Here is a 16,847-nt window from a genome sequence, read left to right on the forward strand (position 1 = left end):
CAGCGATTGCACAAGCGCAAAATCGTTTGCGCCTCACTTGTAATCTAGCCCTAAACATTTTAGTTAAATAAATAAATACACCAATAAATTAAATATTTTATCAAAATACCAGTGGCAGACGCATGCCCTAATTTACAATTAATAAGAATTGTCGGTTACACCCATTTAGATGAGCCACTAACCATTTCCATTAACAATTAACAAGTTGATCAACCTACCCTCAAAGGAATCCATTACTAGTTGTGAGGCAAAAAACCCCCAATATGAATAATGAAGGGTTTGAACTTTTACATCAGCCTGTTAGTTTAGGGGCAATATCAGTTAGGGAATTTTGGCCATAGGGGGATTGTGATGGGTGACTGTAGCAGTTAAGGGGTTAATAGTAAAGAGGGTTTGGGAAGGAGGTTGTGGTGGTTTACGGATTTAATGGGTGGCTGTGAGGTTTAGGTATTTACTACTGGGGTTTAGGTATACTATAGTGCACTCGAATTAGTACTTAGTATCATTTTAAACTTTGATATAAAAAATTGTATGGTTTAACAGTCCAGTACCATACTCCCTGAAAAGCCTCTGAAATCATATTTACATGTATCATCTTTTCTCTGGTCAGACATTAATGAGCTGTTTTAATGATGAAGCAATCGCAGTATAGCATTTTGCATAGTTAGTTTCTGAAGTCTGTAAGTAAATTACTTATTTTACTATGCATGATCATGCATTGAAAAATGAGCTAAAATTTAGTTTAATATCAGGAGATGTTTACAAAGTAAGAAAATGAGATGAGAATACAAATAATCCTAATGACTTGTATTTATTAGTCCAAAAACAATATTCAATCCATAATGACTGCAAAATGATGCAGCAATTGATAGGACCTGTGTATTGTGTAATGTTATCTACCTTCAGCTGTCTATTTTTTCTCTACAACCAGGTACTGCAGAACATGATGGTAAGTATTTGGTTTGTCTTTATAGCAAACACTGACATAGATCTCCTTGTTATCTGCTGTATTGTAGGTTCCTTCCCAATATCCATCTGCACTTAGAGTTAAAGAGATGGAAGATTTCCCTCTGACAGATACTTCAAGAACTTCAGGAATGAGAAGCTTAAAAGGAACCATACATCGCTCCGGAAGAATTCCATCTAAAGGCTCCACCAACTCATAGTGACCGGCCCAGTTTACATACGCCAAAGGGAACACTGGCCACTTCACAGCAGTATTAGTACAAGTAATAAGATAGTTACATTTAGTATAATATGTATTGTTATCTTTAAGCTTAACATTCACAGAGAGCACATATGTTCCTGAGTGTGGAAGACGGACCTTAAATTTCACAGAATCTTCCTTTTGTTCTTGGAAAATGTGTCTATGTTCCATCTCTGGTGTCATGTGGGTCTCATCTGAGTGCAGAGTAGAAAAGAGAGTTAAACCTTGTACAATGGCAAATCTGATAGTGCAACATCCATCTTCAGTGTGAATAACTGGGTTAACGTGTGACGACTGAAGGAGTCCAGCTTTCTCTGTTTCTGGGTTTGGACCTACTGGATTATGAATCTGAGAAGGCAGGGGTGACCATTTTACATTAGGGTTGGAACACATTATGAGATAATTACATATGTAACCAACAGAATCCTCAAATATTAAGAAAGCATAATATCCAGCTTGAGGAAGACGGATGTTAAACTCAACATTGTTTTTGTTCAATACCTGAATTATGTATCTGCCCATATCCTCTATCTCATCAGATCTCAAACTCCCAGTGATCTTAAGTTCTCTCTGTAGTACAAAGCTGATAGTGCAACATCCATCTTCAGTGTGAATAACTGGGTTAACGTGTGATGGCTGAAGGAGTCCAGCTTTCTCTGTTTCTGGGTTTGGACCTACTGGATTATGAATCTGAGAAGGCAGGGGTGACCATTTTACATTAGGGTTGGAACACATTATGAGATAATTACATATGTAACCAACAGAATCCTCAAATATTAAGAAAGCATAATATCCAGCTTGAGGAAGACGGATGTTAAACTCAACATTGTTTTTGTTCAATACCTGAATTATGTATCTGCCCATATCCTCTATCTCATCAGATCTCAAACTCCCAGTGATCTTAAGTTCTCTCTGTAGTACAAAGCTGATAGTGCAACATCCATCTTCAGTGTGAATAACTGGGTCAGTGTGTGATGGCTGAAGGAGTCCATCTGACAGCCAACTGGGACCAACAGGCTGACTGAGACACCTTGGTATCTTTACACTGGAATCCACCTCTTTGCAAATAATTTTGTATTTCAGAATGTGCTCATACTCTGTTTTATTTTCATCTGTTTTTGCGAATATCTCTAAGGTGTGTTGTCCAGTTGTCTGTGGGTAAACATCAAGTTTCATCATATGCTGAGTTAAAGTAATCAAGCCTGGCGTTTCTGTTTTGTTTAAGTGAAAGATGAATTTTGTGCAGTGACTAGTCGTAATGGTGATAGAAACTTTTCCTTTCACTAGGTAGAGCAAGAGAATGTTCAGAGATTAATATAAAGAAATGGTTATAGTACATATTTACATTTTTAGTATATATTGGCCATTCTAGATAGGCAGTTGCACATTATTAGTGACATTATTCATTTCTATTTTGCTTATGAGTATTTACAGAAAAAAATCTGCCATAATTAAATGACCACAGACAATTTTTTTCTGTTTTCATTTCCTTGTAATATTTTTTACGTATTTGAGCCAAAGTTATTGAACAAATATGCTGTATGATTGAGAAAAGTTGTTTTTACTCATGTTAATGCCAGAGTTCCCACTTAAAAGGGACAGTCTAGTCAAAATTAAACATTTCCAACAACTAGGCATGTCATTTAAAACAACTTTCCAATTTACTTTTACCATCAAATTATCTTTGTTCTCTTGGTACAGCTAGACAGCGCTATTTCATGTGTGCCATATAGGTAGTATTGTGTTCACTCCTGTGGAGTTACCTAGGAGTCAGCACTAATTGGCTAAAATGCATGTCTGTCAAAAGAACTGAAATAAGAGGGAATTCCACAGCTCTGATACAAGGTTATCACAGAGTTAAAGAGTGTATTAGTATAACTGTGTTGGTTACGCAAAACTGGAGAATGGGTAATAAATAAAGGGATTATCTATCTTTAAAAAAAATAAAAATTCTGGAGTAGACTGTCCCTTTAAAGCAACACTTCTATCTTAATTGAATTTCAAATTCAACCTCTATGCACCCCCCACCAAAATATTAGATAATAGTGAAATTACTGCAGATCCTTACCCAGCAGCTATTCATTTAACAACAGATGGTTAAATTTTTAGGGAGAGTTTGTGCCGAATGTTTACGTTCCATTTTCTAGGGAGTAGTAAAACCATTTTCCATATAATTAACCACTAGTCAGCAATGCAAATACACACACAAGCAAACGTTAAAAACATTCTATATAAAAGTCAAACACAGATCATCACTGGAATATTGCAAACAGATACACATACATGGAGACTTTCAAACATTATTTTTTATTTAATCTTCTATAATACACATTTGTAATGACGTATACATTTAGCATAAAATGTATTCAAACTTAATACCAATTTTATATTTGCTGTACTTTTTCTATGTACATTTTAGAAATTTTACTGACATTTTTCTATGCATTTTTTCAGTTAAAGGGACAGCAAAATAAAATTTAAACTTTCATAACTCAGACAGATCTTGTATTTTTTTTTTTTTTTAAATATTTATTTTTAAGTTGGTAATCTTGTTCAGGATACAGAAAAAAAAGAGAATAGGGGCCATTTTATGACACAATATTTACATAGAAACAAAGAACATTTCATACACATCATGAAGATTCGAGTTCCAACCTAAATGATACATTTCTATTTGTCTCATAATCTGATCTTTACGTTATAATCCACAGTTTAAATGAAGAATATAAATGCAATGAAAAAGAAAAAAACTGAAAATTTTGCCTTATACCTTATTACCTTATAATATAATACAACCCGAATCCTAATAATTTGTACTAATAATTCATATAAAAAAAATACATATTTACCCCTAGTTTTTACCAACACTTCTATTTTCTCTTTTTTCCAGTCTTCCCCCCCCCCCGCTCCCCTCTGCCCCTCAGCCACCCACTTCCCTAATTGACTAACCAAGAGCCAACAATTGTGGTAATTTCCCTCTAACGTATTATAACCCAAAACGTACAGGTCATACATATCCATGTTCAACCCTAAATTATGTACCTATAATTATGTCACTGCCTGATATTTATATTATAATCTATAAGATAAATGAGAAGTATGTAATGGATAAACAAGTTACATGAAAATTTAGCTTATAAAATAACCCACCCAAAATCCCAATAGCTTGTTCTAATAATTCACAGATCTTCCTGATTATCCCTGTGTGTTGACCAACTATCTTCTCTTCTCTTCCTTACATCTTCCCTTCTCACCTCTTCCCCCATCTCCTCCTACCTCCATTTCTGGTGAGATCCCTCTTCCCCCAAGGGGAGAGAAGAAAAAAAAAAAGGGATATTGTATTTTTAAACAACTTTTCAATTTATGTTTGTATCAAATTTGCTTCATTCTCTTGGTATCTTTCATTGAAAGTCTACCTAGGTAAGATTAGGAGCAGCAATGCCCTAGAGGAGCTAAGTGCGGATTAATGGATGCACATATATTCCTCTTGTCATTGGATCTCTTGATGTGTCCAGCTAACTCCCAGTAGTGCATTGCTGCTCCTATAACAAAGAATACTAACAGAATGAAGCAAATTTAATAACAGAAGTAAATAAAAAAAAAAGGTTTATACAAATGTATGTTCTGTTTGACTCATGGGTTAATTGTCAGCTTCACAGCTCTAATTTTATACTGATATGGTACATTTGGCAGTAATATTTAGCATTATTTTCATTTATGAAGTTGTGTTATACAAACTATATAGCCATGCTAAGTGTTCCTCAAATTAAATTCCAAATTTTATAGCTCTGTTTCACTTCCAGTACAGTGAATTTAGCAGTGCAACTACTTGCTCATTTATAAAAGTTTGTTATTCATTAGAGATGTGCATTTATTTCATAACTCAAGAACAAATGGACACATTTTCCTTATACATTATCACCTAGATTACAAGTTGTGCGCTAAACCTAATATTTAGCGGTATTGCACTTTCCATAGCGCCGCTATTACAAGTTACAAAAAAACCTTCTTGTGTTGTGCATTATGGTGTGATAAGCTCCATACTTAAACTTAAATCTAAGGACCGTTTATAAGTACTTGAGCTTTTACAACAGTTCCGTATTCTTATGGGGACAAAAGCCAGAGGGTATGCACCTGTTCCACAATCTGTAGATGTCAGGGTGTAAATGGGATGTTACCGTAGTGTTAGCTGCCCACTCGCCCTTTTGCCACTCTTACAGGACTATATGAGGCTTATCCAGCACGGGTATATACAATACGGCTCCAAGTGCTCCCTCTCTTCACCGGCAGGGCTCGGCGTCCTCGTGGATCATTAGCATCCGTCCGTCACCACTCTGGATCATCTGCACACCCAATGTCACTCTGGCACGCCCATGCGCCTTGTCTGGGAAACCTCTCATCCAATGGCTGTCCCCAATCGGCTCACACCTCCCCACAGCCGGAGTCCGTGGTAATGCTAATAAAGCAGGTAGCAAAATAGGAGAAGAGTTCACGGTTTCTTCTAAAATCAATATTTATTCAACACAATTTAAAACGAAGAAGGATGACAACAACTTGCACACAAAAAGGCGGTGTGGCACTAATGGCTTACGCGTTTCGGCAGTGCGCCGTAATCATAGCCTGTAGTAGTCAGTGTCACACCTGTTTAAATATACACACTTACAATCTCATTGGATAAAAAACATAAAACAACTATTGTGATGCAAACATTAACCTATGCAGTACCATTAGCTTGTTAATCCGAAAACAGAAATGTACATAGACAAAAAATGCCCTAAATAGAGATAAGCAGCAAAATATAGTACATGACAGAATGTAGACAGTTATACTAGAGAGACAAAATTTGCTAATACAACCTACAGCAAACAATTATCGTCAGGTGGCTAAATAATACTATTGACAAATTTACATTTATTTAGTGCAGTATTAATCCGCACATGGTAATCATAAATATTGATCAAGCCTAGCTGTCATTGTAAATTGGAAGGTAGATCCTAAGGAATGTATTGTACAATGCGATACCGCATAAGCACTAATATATACTCCTGCCATATAAGATTACTGGCATGAATGCTATGTGCAATAGTAAATATTGGTTCTCCAGATTGAATTAGGAAAATTATTGTCATAATAGAATCCCTAACATGAAAATAATGTAAACATTATTACCTCTGACCATATGCTTAAAAGAAGGGGAGGGAGGGGAGGGGGGGAGGAAAGGTGGGGGGAGGGAAAGGAAGCCATGAAATAACAGCAAGACTAAGGATGAGATGTATTAATAATTCCAAAAATTCATAATGTCATACTTTGAATTAAGTCCATTAGGGAACCTAGTCCCCAATGTGAAGATCCAAAAGGCTTCCCTTAATTCCATAATATGATCTAAAGAGCCACCCCTTTTAGGTTTCACAATTTTTTCAGTTGCCTACTAAGAAAAGGTTGAAAGATTACCATTATGCAGTACTCCAAAATGTTGTACTACTGGAGTGGTAGATCTCGCCAGCTTGAAAGAGGAAAGATGTTCTCTAATCCTCGTATTTACGTCCCTAGAGGTAAGACCAACGTACTGTACTTTTGTCAGGATATTGTTATGCAGTATGCTCCTTTAAGGATTTTGACCAATCAAACGCATACGCCCCTTACAAAACACCTGCACACTTCTCATTCAGTGCTTAGTATTTTGTCTGACTCCTTTGTAGTTACTTCTAACTAAGCTCCTATACTCCGTGATTTATCCCTATCTACTGTGACTAAGAACAACTTTCTACCAGCTTCTTCAGTGTACCGTTCAGTTCCTCACTGGATATTTAATTCCTGCTGCCTTCCTATCACCTCTTACCTGCTCAATACCGGATCGTCTCTCTGTGTCTGTGGCTGAACCAGTTCAACTAACTTCTTCCGCAACTATCCAAAACCTGCTACTGGATAATCCTCCCAAAGTTTGTGAGTTGTGACTTGTACTGAAATTGAAGGTAATTTCTTCTCACCATCTCTCCTCCGCATAGCTAGTCTGCTTCACGGCATTCCGCCGTCTCTCCTTCTCTGACGTCAGACGCCACTGAAGCAAGGCGCAACTTTCACTACAACCGATCTGCGGTTGCAACTCGCTATACCAACAGGAGGACTCGTACTTACCGGCCACTAGGTAACCTTTAATCTTCTTATGTATACCTGATTGAAGAAATTCTTACAGAGTCTCAATTATTATAATTTTGAATTAACATTATTCTGTGAACCTTCCTTAAGAATACGCTCCAGTTATACTGTCAGTCTCCGGACGTACTTTTGCTCACTCACTACAGCATTTCTCTCCATAAGAGATTTGCTTAATTGCCTTGCTGGATACTTTAACTATAAAAACACCTCTCTTAATTAGTTATTACTTCCAAATAGTTTTAACAAAGGAAAGGTGTAACAAAACATATTACAGGATACTTCTGTTATATCCTAAAATATATCAAGTACAGAATTAAAATATAAACATTTAAACTAACTGGATATATATTGCGTTACATAATACTAAGCCATCTTAGATCTGCAAATAGAAAATCAAGTGTTAAGAGAATTACTTAAGGACTCTAAAGAGCAGCACAGCACATCTCCTGAACCACAAGTCTGCTTACCAGAAATATTTACTGGTGATAGAAAACATTACAGACAATTTAAAAATGCCTGTGGTCTTTTGTACAGTTTAAAACCTAAAACATATCCCACTGACCGTGTGAAAGTCTTAACTACTATCTCTTACTTAAAGGCTGAACCTAGAATATGGGCAGATCAGCTCTGTGAATCAAATTCACCTGTATTAAATTCACTTACTGATTTTTTTCATGCAATGGATGAGCTTTATTCTGACATTGATATTCAGTTATCAGCAGAGACAAAGATGAGGCAATTGAAACGGGGAAAGAAACCAGTTGAAGACTATATAAGTGAGTTCAAACTGTATGCGACAGATTCATCCTGGAGTTTAATTTCTCTTAGGAACCAATTTAGACTTGGACTTTCAGACAATCTAAAAGATGAACTTGCTCGCACAGAAATGCCAGAGACTTTAGAGGGGTTAATGAAATTAGCTACACAAATTGATCGCAGGTTGCGTGAAAGGAAGGCTGAGCGACAACACACTGAGGTACAGCAGAAAACACAATACTTCCCTAGATCCTCAGAATCCAGTACTACCACTGACAGAAGCACCTCAATGGAAATTGGCGTGTTGAGAGGACCGCTATCGGCAGAAGAAAGATCACGACGTAGATCGCAGAGGTTATGCATGTATTGTGCCAACCCCAACCATACAGTTAGTGACTGCCCGACTCTCCGCAAGAATAAAAAGAGTAAGTCTACGTATTTGTATAAGTCACACAATTCTGATTTAACCCAAACTTACTGCAATCTGTCTCTTTCACTACAGTGGGACCTTAACAGACTGATGACCAACGCCATAATTGATTCCGGAGCCTTTGGAAACTTTATAGATTCCACTTATGTTGCTAACAATAAAATTCCTGTTGTTAAAAAGAATATGCCTGTTTCTCTCAGAGTTATTGATGGTTCCACACTGGTCACTGGTCCCATCACTCATCACACAGTTCCTCTTTTTACTACAACTCCATCAGGTCATACTGAAATTTTGACATTTGATATAATTCCATCACCTCATTTTCCTGTTGTTTTAGGTCTTCAATGGTTACAGCTGCATAATCCTACTATCAATTGGAAAACTTTAGAACCTTCATTTATTTCATCTTACTGTAAAAATACATGTTTCCCTCACCAAAAAATACTGCATACTTCTACTGATGTATTAAATTTGCCCTCCTACTACAATGATTTCGAAGATGTCTTTAGTAAGGTCGAAGCTGAGACCTTACCACCACACCGCGTCTACGATTGTCCAATTGAATTAATTCCAGGATCGGTTCTACCAGTAGGACACTTGTACCCATTGAGCCAACCCGAACTTACACATCTCAAAGAATATTTACAAGAAAATATCCGTAAGGGTTTTATAAGACCCTCCACCTCTCCAACAGCCGCTGGTATGTTTTTTGTTACTAACAAGGACAAGACGTTAAGACCCATCATAGACTACAGAGAACTAAATAAATGTACAGTGAAAAATCCCTATCCTTTACCTCTCATACCTGAGTTGATAGAAAGACTGACTGATGCTACCATCTTCTCAAAACTTGACCTCCGCGGAGCATACAATTTGATACGGATACGAGAGGGCGACGAATGGCTCACTGCATTCAGGACCCGTTACGGACTTTTTGAATACCTGGTGATGCCATTCGGGCTATGTAATGCCCCTGCCACGTTCCAGCATTTCATTAATGACATCTTCCGTGATTTGCTGGACGTGTGCATGGTGGTCTATCTAGATGATATACTAATATACTCTGCCAATCTAGAAGAGCACATCAAACATGTCAGATGGGTTCTTGCACGTTTAAGAGTACATAAATTGTATGCCAAACCGGAAAAATGCTCTTTCCATAATACTACAATATCTTTTCTGGGATATACCATCTCACCATCAGGTATACAAATGCAGACTGAAAAAGTAGAGGCAGTAAAGGATTGGCCTACTCCCACAAACAGAAAAGAACTACAGAGATTCCTGGGGTTCTCGAATTATTATCGAAAATTTATAAAAGACTTTTCTAAGGTTGTTCGTCCACTCACTCAGCTTACTGGTTCTACTGTTCCGTTTAAGTGGACTTCAACGCATACCAGTGTTTTCCATTTATTAAAGACATTATTCACTACTGCTCCGATTCTCAGGTTTCCCAATGTAAACCTACAATACGTACTAGAGGTTGATTCTTCTGATCATTCCATAGGAGCGGTTCTTTCCCAACAGGATTCACCTACAGCCCCGTTACATCCCATATCATTCTTCTCCAAAACAATGTCTACTGCTGAGATGAACTATGCTATAGGAGACAAGGAGTTGCTTGCTATTCGTAAGTCGCTTGAATTCTGGAGACATCTCTTAGAAGGAGCATCCCATCCGATTTTGATCTACACAGATCATAAAAATTTACAATACTTGCAAAACAACAAAACCCTGTCAAGCAGACAGGTACGTTGGAGTTTGTATTTCTCCAGGTTTGATTTCCAAATAATTTACAGACCGGCTTACAAGAATGGAAAAGCAGATGCCCTTTCACGACAAGTCACACCTCAATGCGAATCTCAAAAACCGGCAAGCATTATACCTATTGAACGGTTCATAGGGTTCACCACCATGTTTCTGAAGGAGGTCCAAAGATATACTGATTTATCACCCCCAAGCATGTATAAAGACCTCATATGCAAAGATGGGTTATATCATTATAAGGATACACTCTACATTCCCGAAGAACTCAGGATTCAATTACTAGAACAAAATCATGATTCACCTATGGCTGGACATCCAGGTGTAAAACGTACTGTAGACTTACTCAGAAGAAAGTACTGGTGGCCAAATATGATGCAAACTGTTCACGATTACATAAACTCTTGTGCTATCTGCCAAATCTCTAAAACAGACAGGAAAGTTCCTTACGGATTGCTTATGCCTTTACCCATTTCTACAAAACCTTGGCAACAAATTGCTCTGGACTTTATTGTTGAACTTCCACCATCCAAGACTTACACAACTATTCTAGTCGTTATCGACACATTTACCAAAATGGCTCATTTCTTACCATTTAATAAATTGCCCACTTCTTCTGAGACAGCCACATTGATATTGGACAATATCGTCAAACTTCATGGAGTACCCAAGACGATAATATCAGACAGAGGATCACAATTCACTTCACACTTCTGGAAAAGTTTATGCACTTCACTTAACATTGACCACCATTATACAACTTCATACCACCCACAAGCTAATGGTCAGGCTGAAAGACTTAATCAATGGTTAGATGAATACCTCCGTTGCTTCTGTTCTTACCAGCAAAATAATTGGTCTTCTTATCTGTCTACAGCGGAGTTTGCATACAATAATTTAACTAACTCTTCGACTAAACTCACTCCATTTTTTGCCAACTATGGTTTCCATCCCAGTTTTGATTCTGTGTCCTCCACTCCCTCTAGTTCACCTATAGTAGACGACTTATGCAATAATATATTGGATAATTTCAGATTCATTAAGGAAAACATAGAAAAGGCACAAAGAACACAAAAATACTACTACGACCTACGACGAAGGAAACCTCCTCCCTACAAAATAGGAGACAGGGTATGGTTGTCAACCAAGAACTTGAGGATCCAAGTCCCATCTAGGAAGTTAACTCAGAAATTCTGTGGTCCTTTCCCTATCCAAAGAATTGTGAATGACAATGCTGTTACCCTTCAATTACCTCCTAATTTAAAAATACACCCGACGTTTCATGTGTCATTGATTAAACCTTATCTTCAAACTAGGAATACTACACCAGTATTACCTCCGGTTATGGACATTCAAGATCCTGATGTTTATGAGGTCCAGACTCTTGTAGATTCCAGATACTGCAGGGGTGTTTTACAATACTTAGTCCGGTGGAAAAACTGTTCTGTGGAAGAGGACAGTTGGGAACCATCATCTAACCTCAACGCTCCTCGGTTGGTGGCTCAGTTTCATCGGAGATTTCCCGATCGTCCGCGACCACAAGCTGTGGGACAGCTTGCCTGAAGAGGGGGTCCTGTCAGGATATTGTTATGCAGTATGCTCCTTTAAGGATTTTGACCAATCAAACACATACGCCCCTTACAAAACACCTGCACACTTCTCATTCAGTGCTTAGTATTTTGTCTGACTCCTTTGTAGTTACTTCTAGCTAAGCTCCTATACTCCGTGATTTATCCCTATCTACTGTGACTAAGAACAACTTTCTACCAGCTTCTTCAGTGTACCGTTCAGTTCCTCACTGGATATTTAATTCCTGCCGCCTTCCTATCACCTCTTACTTGCTCAATACCGGATCGTCTCTCTGTGTCTGTGGCTGAACCAGTTCAACTAACTTCTTCCGCAACTATCCAAAACCTGCTACTGGATAATCCTCCCAAAGTTTGTGAGTTGTGACTTGTACTGAAATTGAAGGTAATTTCTTCTCACCATCTCTCCTCCGCATAGCTAGTCTGCTTCACGGCATTCCGCCGTCTCTCCTTCTCTGACGTCAGACGCCACTGAAGCAAGGCGCAACTTTCACTACAACCGATCTGCGGTTGCAACTCGCTATACCAACAGGAGGACTTGTACTTACCGGACACTAGGTAACCTTTAATCTTCTTATGTATACCTGATTGAAGAAATTCTTACAGAGTCTCAATTATTATAATTCTGAATTAACATTATTCTGTGAACCTTCCTTAAGAATACGCTCCAGTTATACTGTCAGTCTCCGGACGTACTTTTGCTCACTCACTACAGCATTTCTCTCCATAAGAGATTTGCTTAATTGCCTTGCTGGATACTTTAACTATAAAAACACCTCTCTAAATTAGTTATTACTTCCAAATAGTTTTAACAAAGGAAAGGTGTAACAAAACATATTACAGGATACTTCTGTTATATCCTAAAATATATCAAGTACAGAATTAAAATATAAACATTTAAACTAACTGGATATATATTGCGTTACAACTTTACATTGTGAGCATTCCAGTAAATAAATAACATATTTACAGGTACAGTTCATACATGTTTTGATGTGATAGATTTTCCCTGTCACAAAACTGGAAAACATATTCGTACTTTTCATACTACATAGTATTGTGATAATTTTCCCCAAGCATAATGGAAGAAATGGCACAACCACCATTAGATACAACTATACAGATATACTGTTCACTTATGACCTACACAGCAAGAAATGCAGGTACAATAGACTGTGACATCATTTTTTCTGAGGACAAGAGTGTTTTGACATTGAGCACCCTATTTGAAAATATGGATAACTTATTTGTTAAAGAATTCAAACTACAATGGGACATTTGGACATTTGAGAAATACAAATCATTAAGAATGGTCCCCAGGGGTCTACGCATTTATACATTTCCGACCTTTGATGTAGATTGCAATGACAAAGACTTTGTGGAACTCTGGAATGATGTGTTGATGGAATGTTCACTTCATCTTATGTTACTTTTAATTCAATTTAAGACCAAGCAATTAGATTCAGTTAAGAGGGAAATATCAGAATTAAAAGCAGAATTAAATAAACGTAGCACAGCAACTGAGTTTGCCAAGTTTGAATATGCCAACAAATGCTATTCAGGAGTCTATTCCAAATACTAGTGTAACAAACACATGCACCCTTCCTCCCAGTAATGCATTAGTTCTTAATAACACAGAGCAATTAGCAGTCAGACCGAAATATTCTGCTTATCACATAATGAATAATACAACTACCCATATTAATTACACAGGTAATCAGAGCCTGATGGATCAGGGTTTTCCCCAGGAACGGATAGATCACAAGGGAGGGGGGGCAGTGACCAACCAGGGAGGTATCAGCAAGCCGCAGGGTCAGCCAAGGTACCAATTAAGAACAGTGAAGCCATTCTCAAAGTACAAATAAATGAAGTATATGACAATGTCATTAATCTTTCCTCTGTGAGTTTAACTGAGGAACAGTTAAAAGTTCTCAGTCTAGGGCTTAATTTTTCCTCGTCTAATCACTTTGATATTTTCAGGACACTATTAGAATTAAATAGATTCGTGAGGAATCTGACGTTGAAAAAATTCTATTCGGATCCCACCATTTATTCAGAACAAGTGCAGAATACCCCCACCCAATCCTATCAGAACCTAGTAATTTTGTACATTCTTGTGATGTTGTCGCGTTACAACAATTACAGATTGAATCTAAGGAAGGGGAGGAGGGATATTGTGGTAAGGGCCCTGCATTGAAAAATAAATCCACCTTCTACCCTATTCAGGTGCGTGGCAATATCATTGAAACTTTCTATAACAGAGTAGAAAAGGACCTAGTTGCACTTAAGGATAGACATGCTCCTTACAAACAAAATCTAAGTTTAAAAGAGAAGACAGCTATCAGAGAACTTAAGGATAATCAGTCCATAACAATATGGAAAGCTGACAAGGGAGGTATGACTGTAGTCATGAATCGTGATTATTATGTCACTGAGGCCCTTAGGCAATTAACTAACGAGAATGATTACTGTGTCCTGAGAGGAGATCCCACCTCCATTTTTGCCTCTGAATTAAGAGATATCTTGGATGATGGAGTGGAACAGGGGTTCCTAGATGCAGCCACTGAATCTTATTTGCTACCAGATAATCCTAGGATTCCCCTGTTCCATTTCTTCCCCAAGGTACACAAGTCATTGGTGAATGTGAAGGGACTCCCCATAGTGAGTGGGGTAGAATCCTTACTCTGCAATCTATCAGAATGGATAGACTGCATCCTACAGCCACTGGTGATTTCATTGCCCTCTTATTTGAGGGACACAAAGCATGTGTTACAACTTACTAGAGAGGCTGAATGGACAATGGAATCGAAGTGGCTCACTGTGGATGCAGTCTCTCTATATTCGTGTATACCCCATGACAAGGGCTTGGAGGCAGTCTCTTTCTTTTTGGAGAATTTTTCTGAGTTTATGGAAAACTTTAAAGTATATATTGTCAAAGTTGTTGGTTTCCAAAATTTGCCCCCTTGTATGCAAATTTATTTCTTGGATACTGGGAGTTCTTCCACATTTTTGGAGATAGGAATCCTTTTCATCGATATGTGTCTCTTTACAAGAGATACATAGACGACCTGCTGTTTATATGGACAGGTTCAGAATCAGAAGCTGAAGACTTTTGCTTGTATCTGAATGACAATTTAATGAATCTCCAATTTACTTTTGAATTTGAAACAGACTCGATTAATTATTTAGATCTGACCTTGATAGGACAGGTAGATGGCAAAGTGAAAACCAAGGCATATAGGAAGTCGATATCTGGAAACTCCATATTACATGGCATGAGTTGCCATCCTAGACATCTCCCCCAGGCTATTGCCAAGGGTGAACTGATAAGATTAAAACGAAACTGTTCAGACCAGAGTGATTACATTGAGCGCACTACTGATTTAGAGAGTAGGCTCAAACAAAGAAAATATCCCGACAAAGCTATTCAGAAGGCTAAATTATCTGTACAGACTAAATCAAGAGAGAGTCTATTGGAAAATAGTATATCTAGAGGCACAAAGAAAAACTGTTTTGAAGGAGTAACCTTTGTGACTACACATAGCAATTAGTATACTCAGATATGCTCTATCATTCGCAGGCATTTCCAATTCCTCAAAGCAGATGACAAATTGGTGGAGACTGTGAAAAAGGGACTTAGATGTTCCTATAAGAAAGGCCCAACACTGGGATCAATTTTATCCCCCACCTTGTTGCCTGCTCAAGAAAAAGTCACCAGTTCTTGGCTTAGACATCAGGGCATGTATAAATGTGGTCATGCCAGATGCAAGCCATGTGAGTATGTAAAAAGTATGAATATCTTTTCCAGTTTTGTGACAGGGAAAATCTATCACATCAAAACATGTATGAACTGTACCTGTAAATATGTTATTTATTTACTAGAATGCTCACAATGTAAAGTACAGTACGTTGGTCTTACCTCTAGGGACGTAAATACAAGGATTAGAGAACATCTTTCCTCTTTCAAGCTGGCGAGATCTACCACTCCAGTAGTACAACATTTTGGAGTACTGCATAATGGTAATCTTTCAACCTTTTCTTAGCAGGCAATTGAAAAAATTGTGAAACCTAAAAGGGGTGGCTCTTTAGATCATATTATGGAATTAAGGGAAGCCTTTTGGATCTTCACATTGGGGACTAGTATCCCTAATGGACTTAATTCAAAGTACGACATTATGAATTTTTGGAATTATTAATACATCTCATCCTTAGTCTTGCTGTTATTTCATGGCTTCCTTTCCCTTCCCCCCCCTTTCCCCCCCCTCCCCCCCCTTTCCTCCCCCCTTTCCTCCCCCCCCTTCCCCCTTTACCCCCAACCCCCCCCCCCCTCCCTCCCCTTCTTTTAAGCATATGGTCAGAGGTAATAATGTTTACATTATTTTCATGTTAGGGATTCTATTATGACAATAATTTTCCTAATTCAATCTGGAGAACTAATATTTACTATTGCACATAGCATTCATGCCAGTAATCTTATATGGCAGGAGTATATATTAGTGCTTATGCGATATCGCACTGTACAATACATTCCTTAGGATCTACCTTCCAATTTACAATGACAGCTAGGCTTGATCAATATTTATGATTAACATGTGCGTATTAATACTGCACTAAATAAATGCAAATTTGTCAATAGTATTATTTAGCCACCTGACGATAAATGTTTGCTTTAGGTTGTATTAGCAAATTTTTTCTCTCTAGTATAGCTGTCTACATTCTGTCATGTACTATATTTTACTGCTTATCTCTGTTTAGGGCATTTTTTGTCTATGTACATTTCTGTATTCGGATTAACAAGCTAATGGTACTGCATAGGTTGATGTTTGCATCACAATAGGTGGGTGTTGTTTTATGTTTTTTATCCAATGAGATTGTAAGTGTGTATATTTAAACAGGTGTGACACTGACTACTACAGGCTATGATTATGGTGCACTGCCGAAACGCGTA

At 37.8% G+C, this 16,847-nt stretch overlaps 1 protein-coding gene across 1 annotated transcript in view; it reads right to left on the reverse strand.

Annotated features, from left to right (window-relative positions):
• Positions 1 to 910: 910 nt before the first annotated feature.
• LOC128657176 (kyphoscoliosis peptidase-like) overlaps positions 911 to 16,847 on the reverse strand; it is a 180,424-nt gene continuing 164,487 nt past the window's right edge. Inside the window, exon 6 of the mRNA XM_053711423.1 lies at positions 911 to 2,490. Coding sequence (XP_053567398.1) covers positions 911 to 2,490 — 1,580 coding nt within the window. The remainder of the gene's footprint in view (positions 2,491 to 16,847) is intronic.

Source organism: Bombina bombina, chromosome 4, assembly GCF_027579735.1.
Source record: "Bombina bombina isolate aBomBom1 chromosome 4, aBomBom1.pri, whole genome shotgun sequence".
In the NCBI taxonomy this organism is placed as follows: domain Eukaryota; kingdom Metazoa; phylum Chordata; class Amphibia; order Anura; family Bombinatoridae; genus Bombina; species Bombina bombina.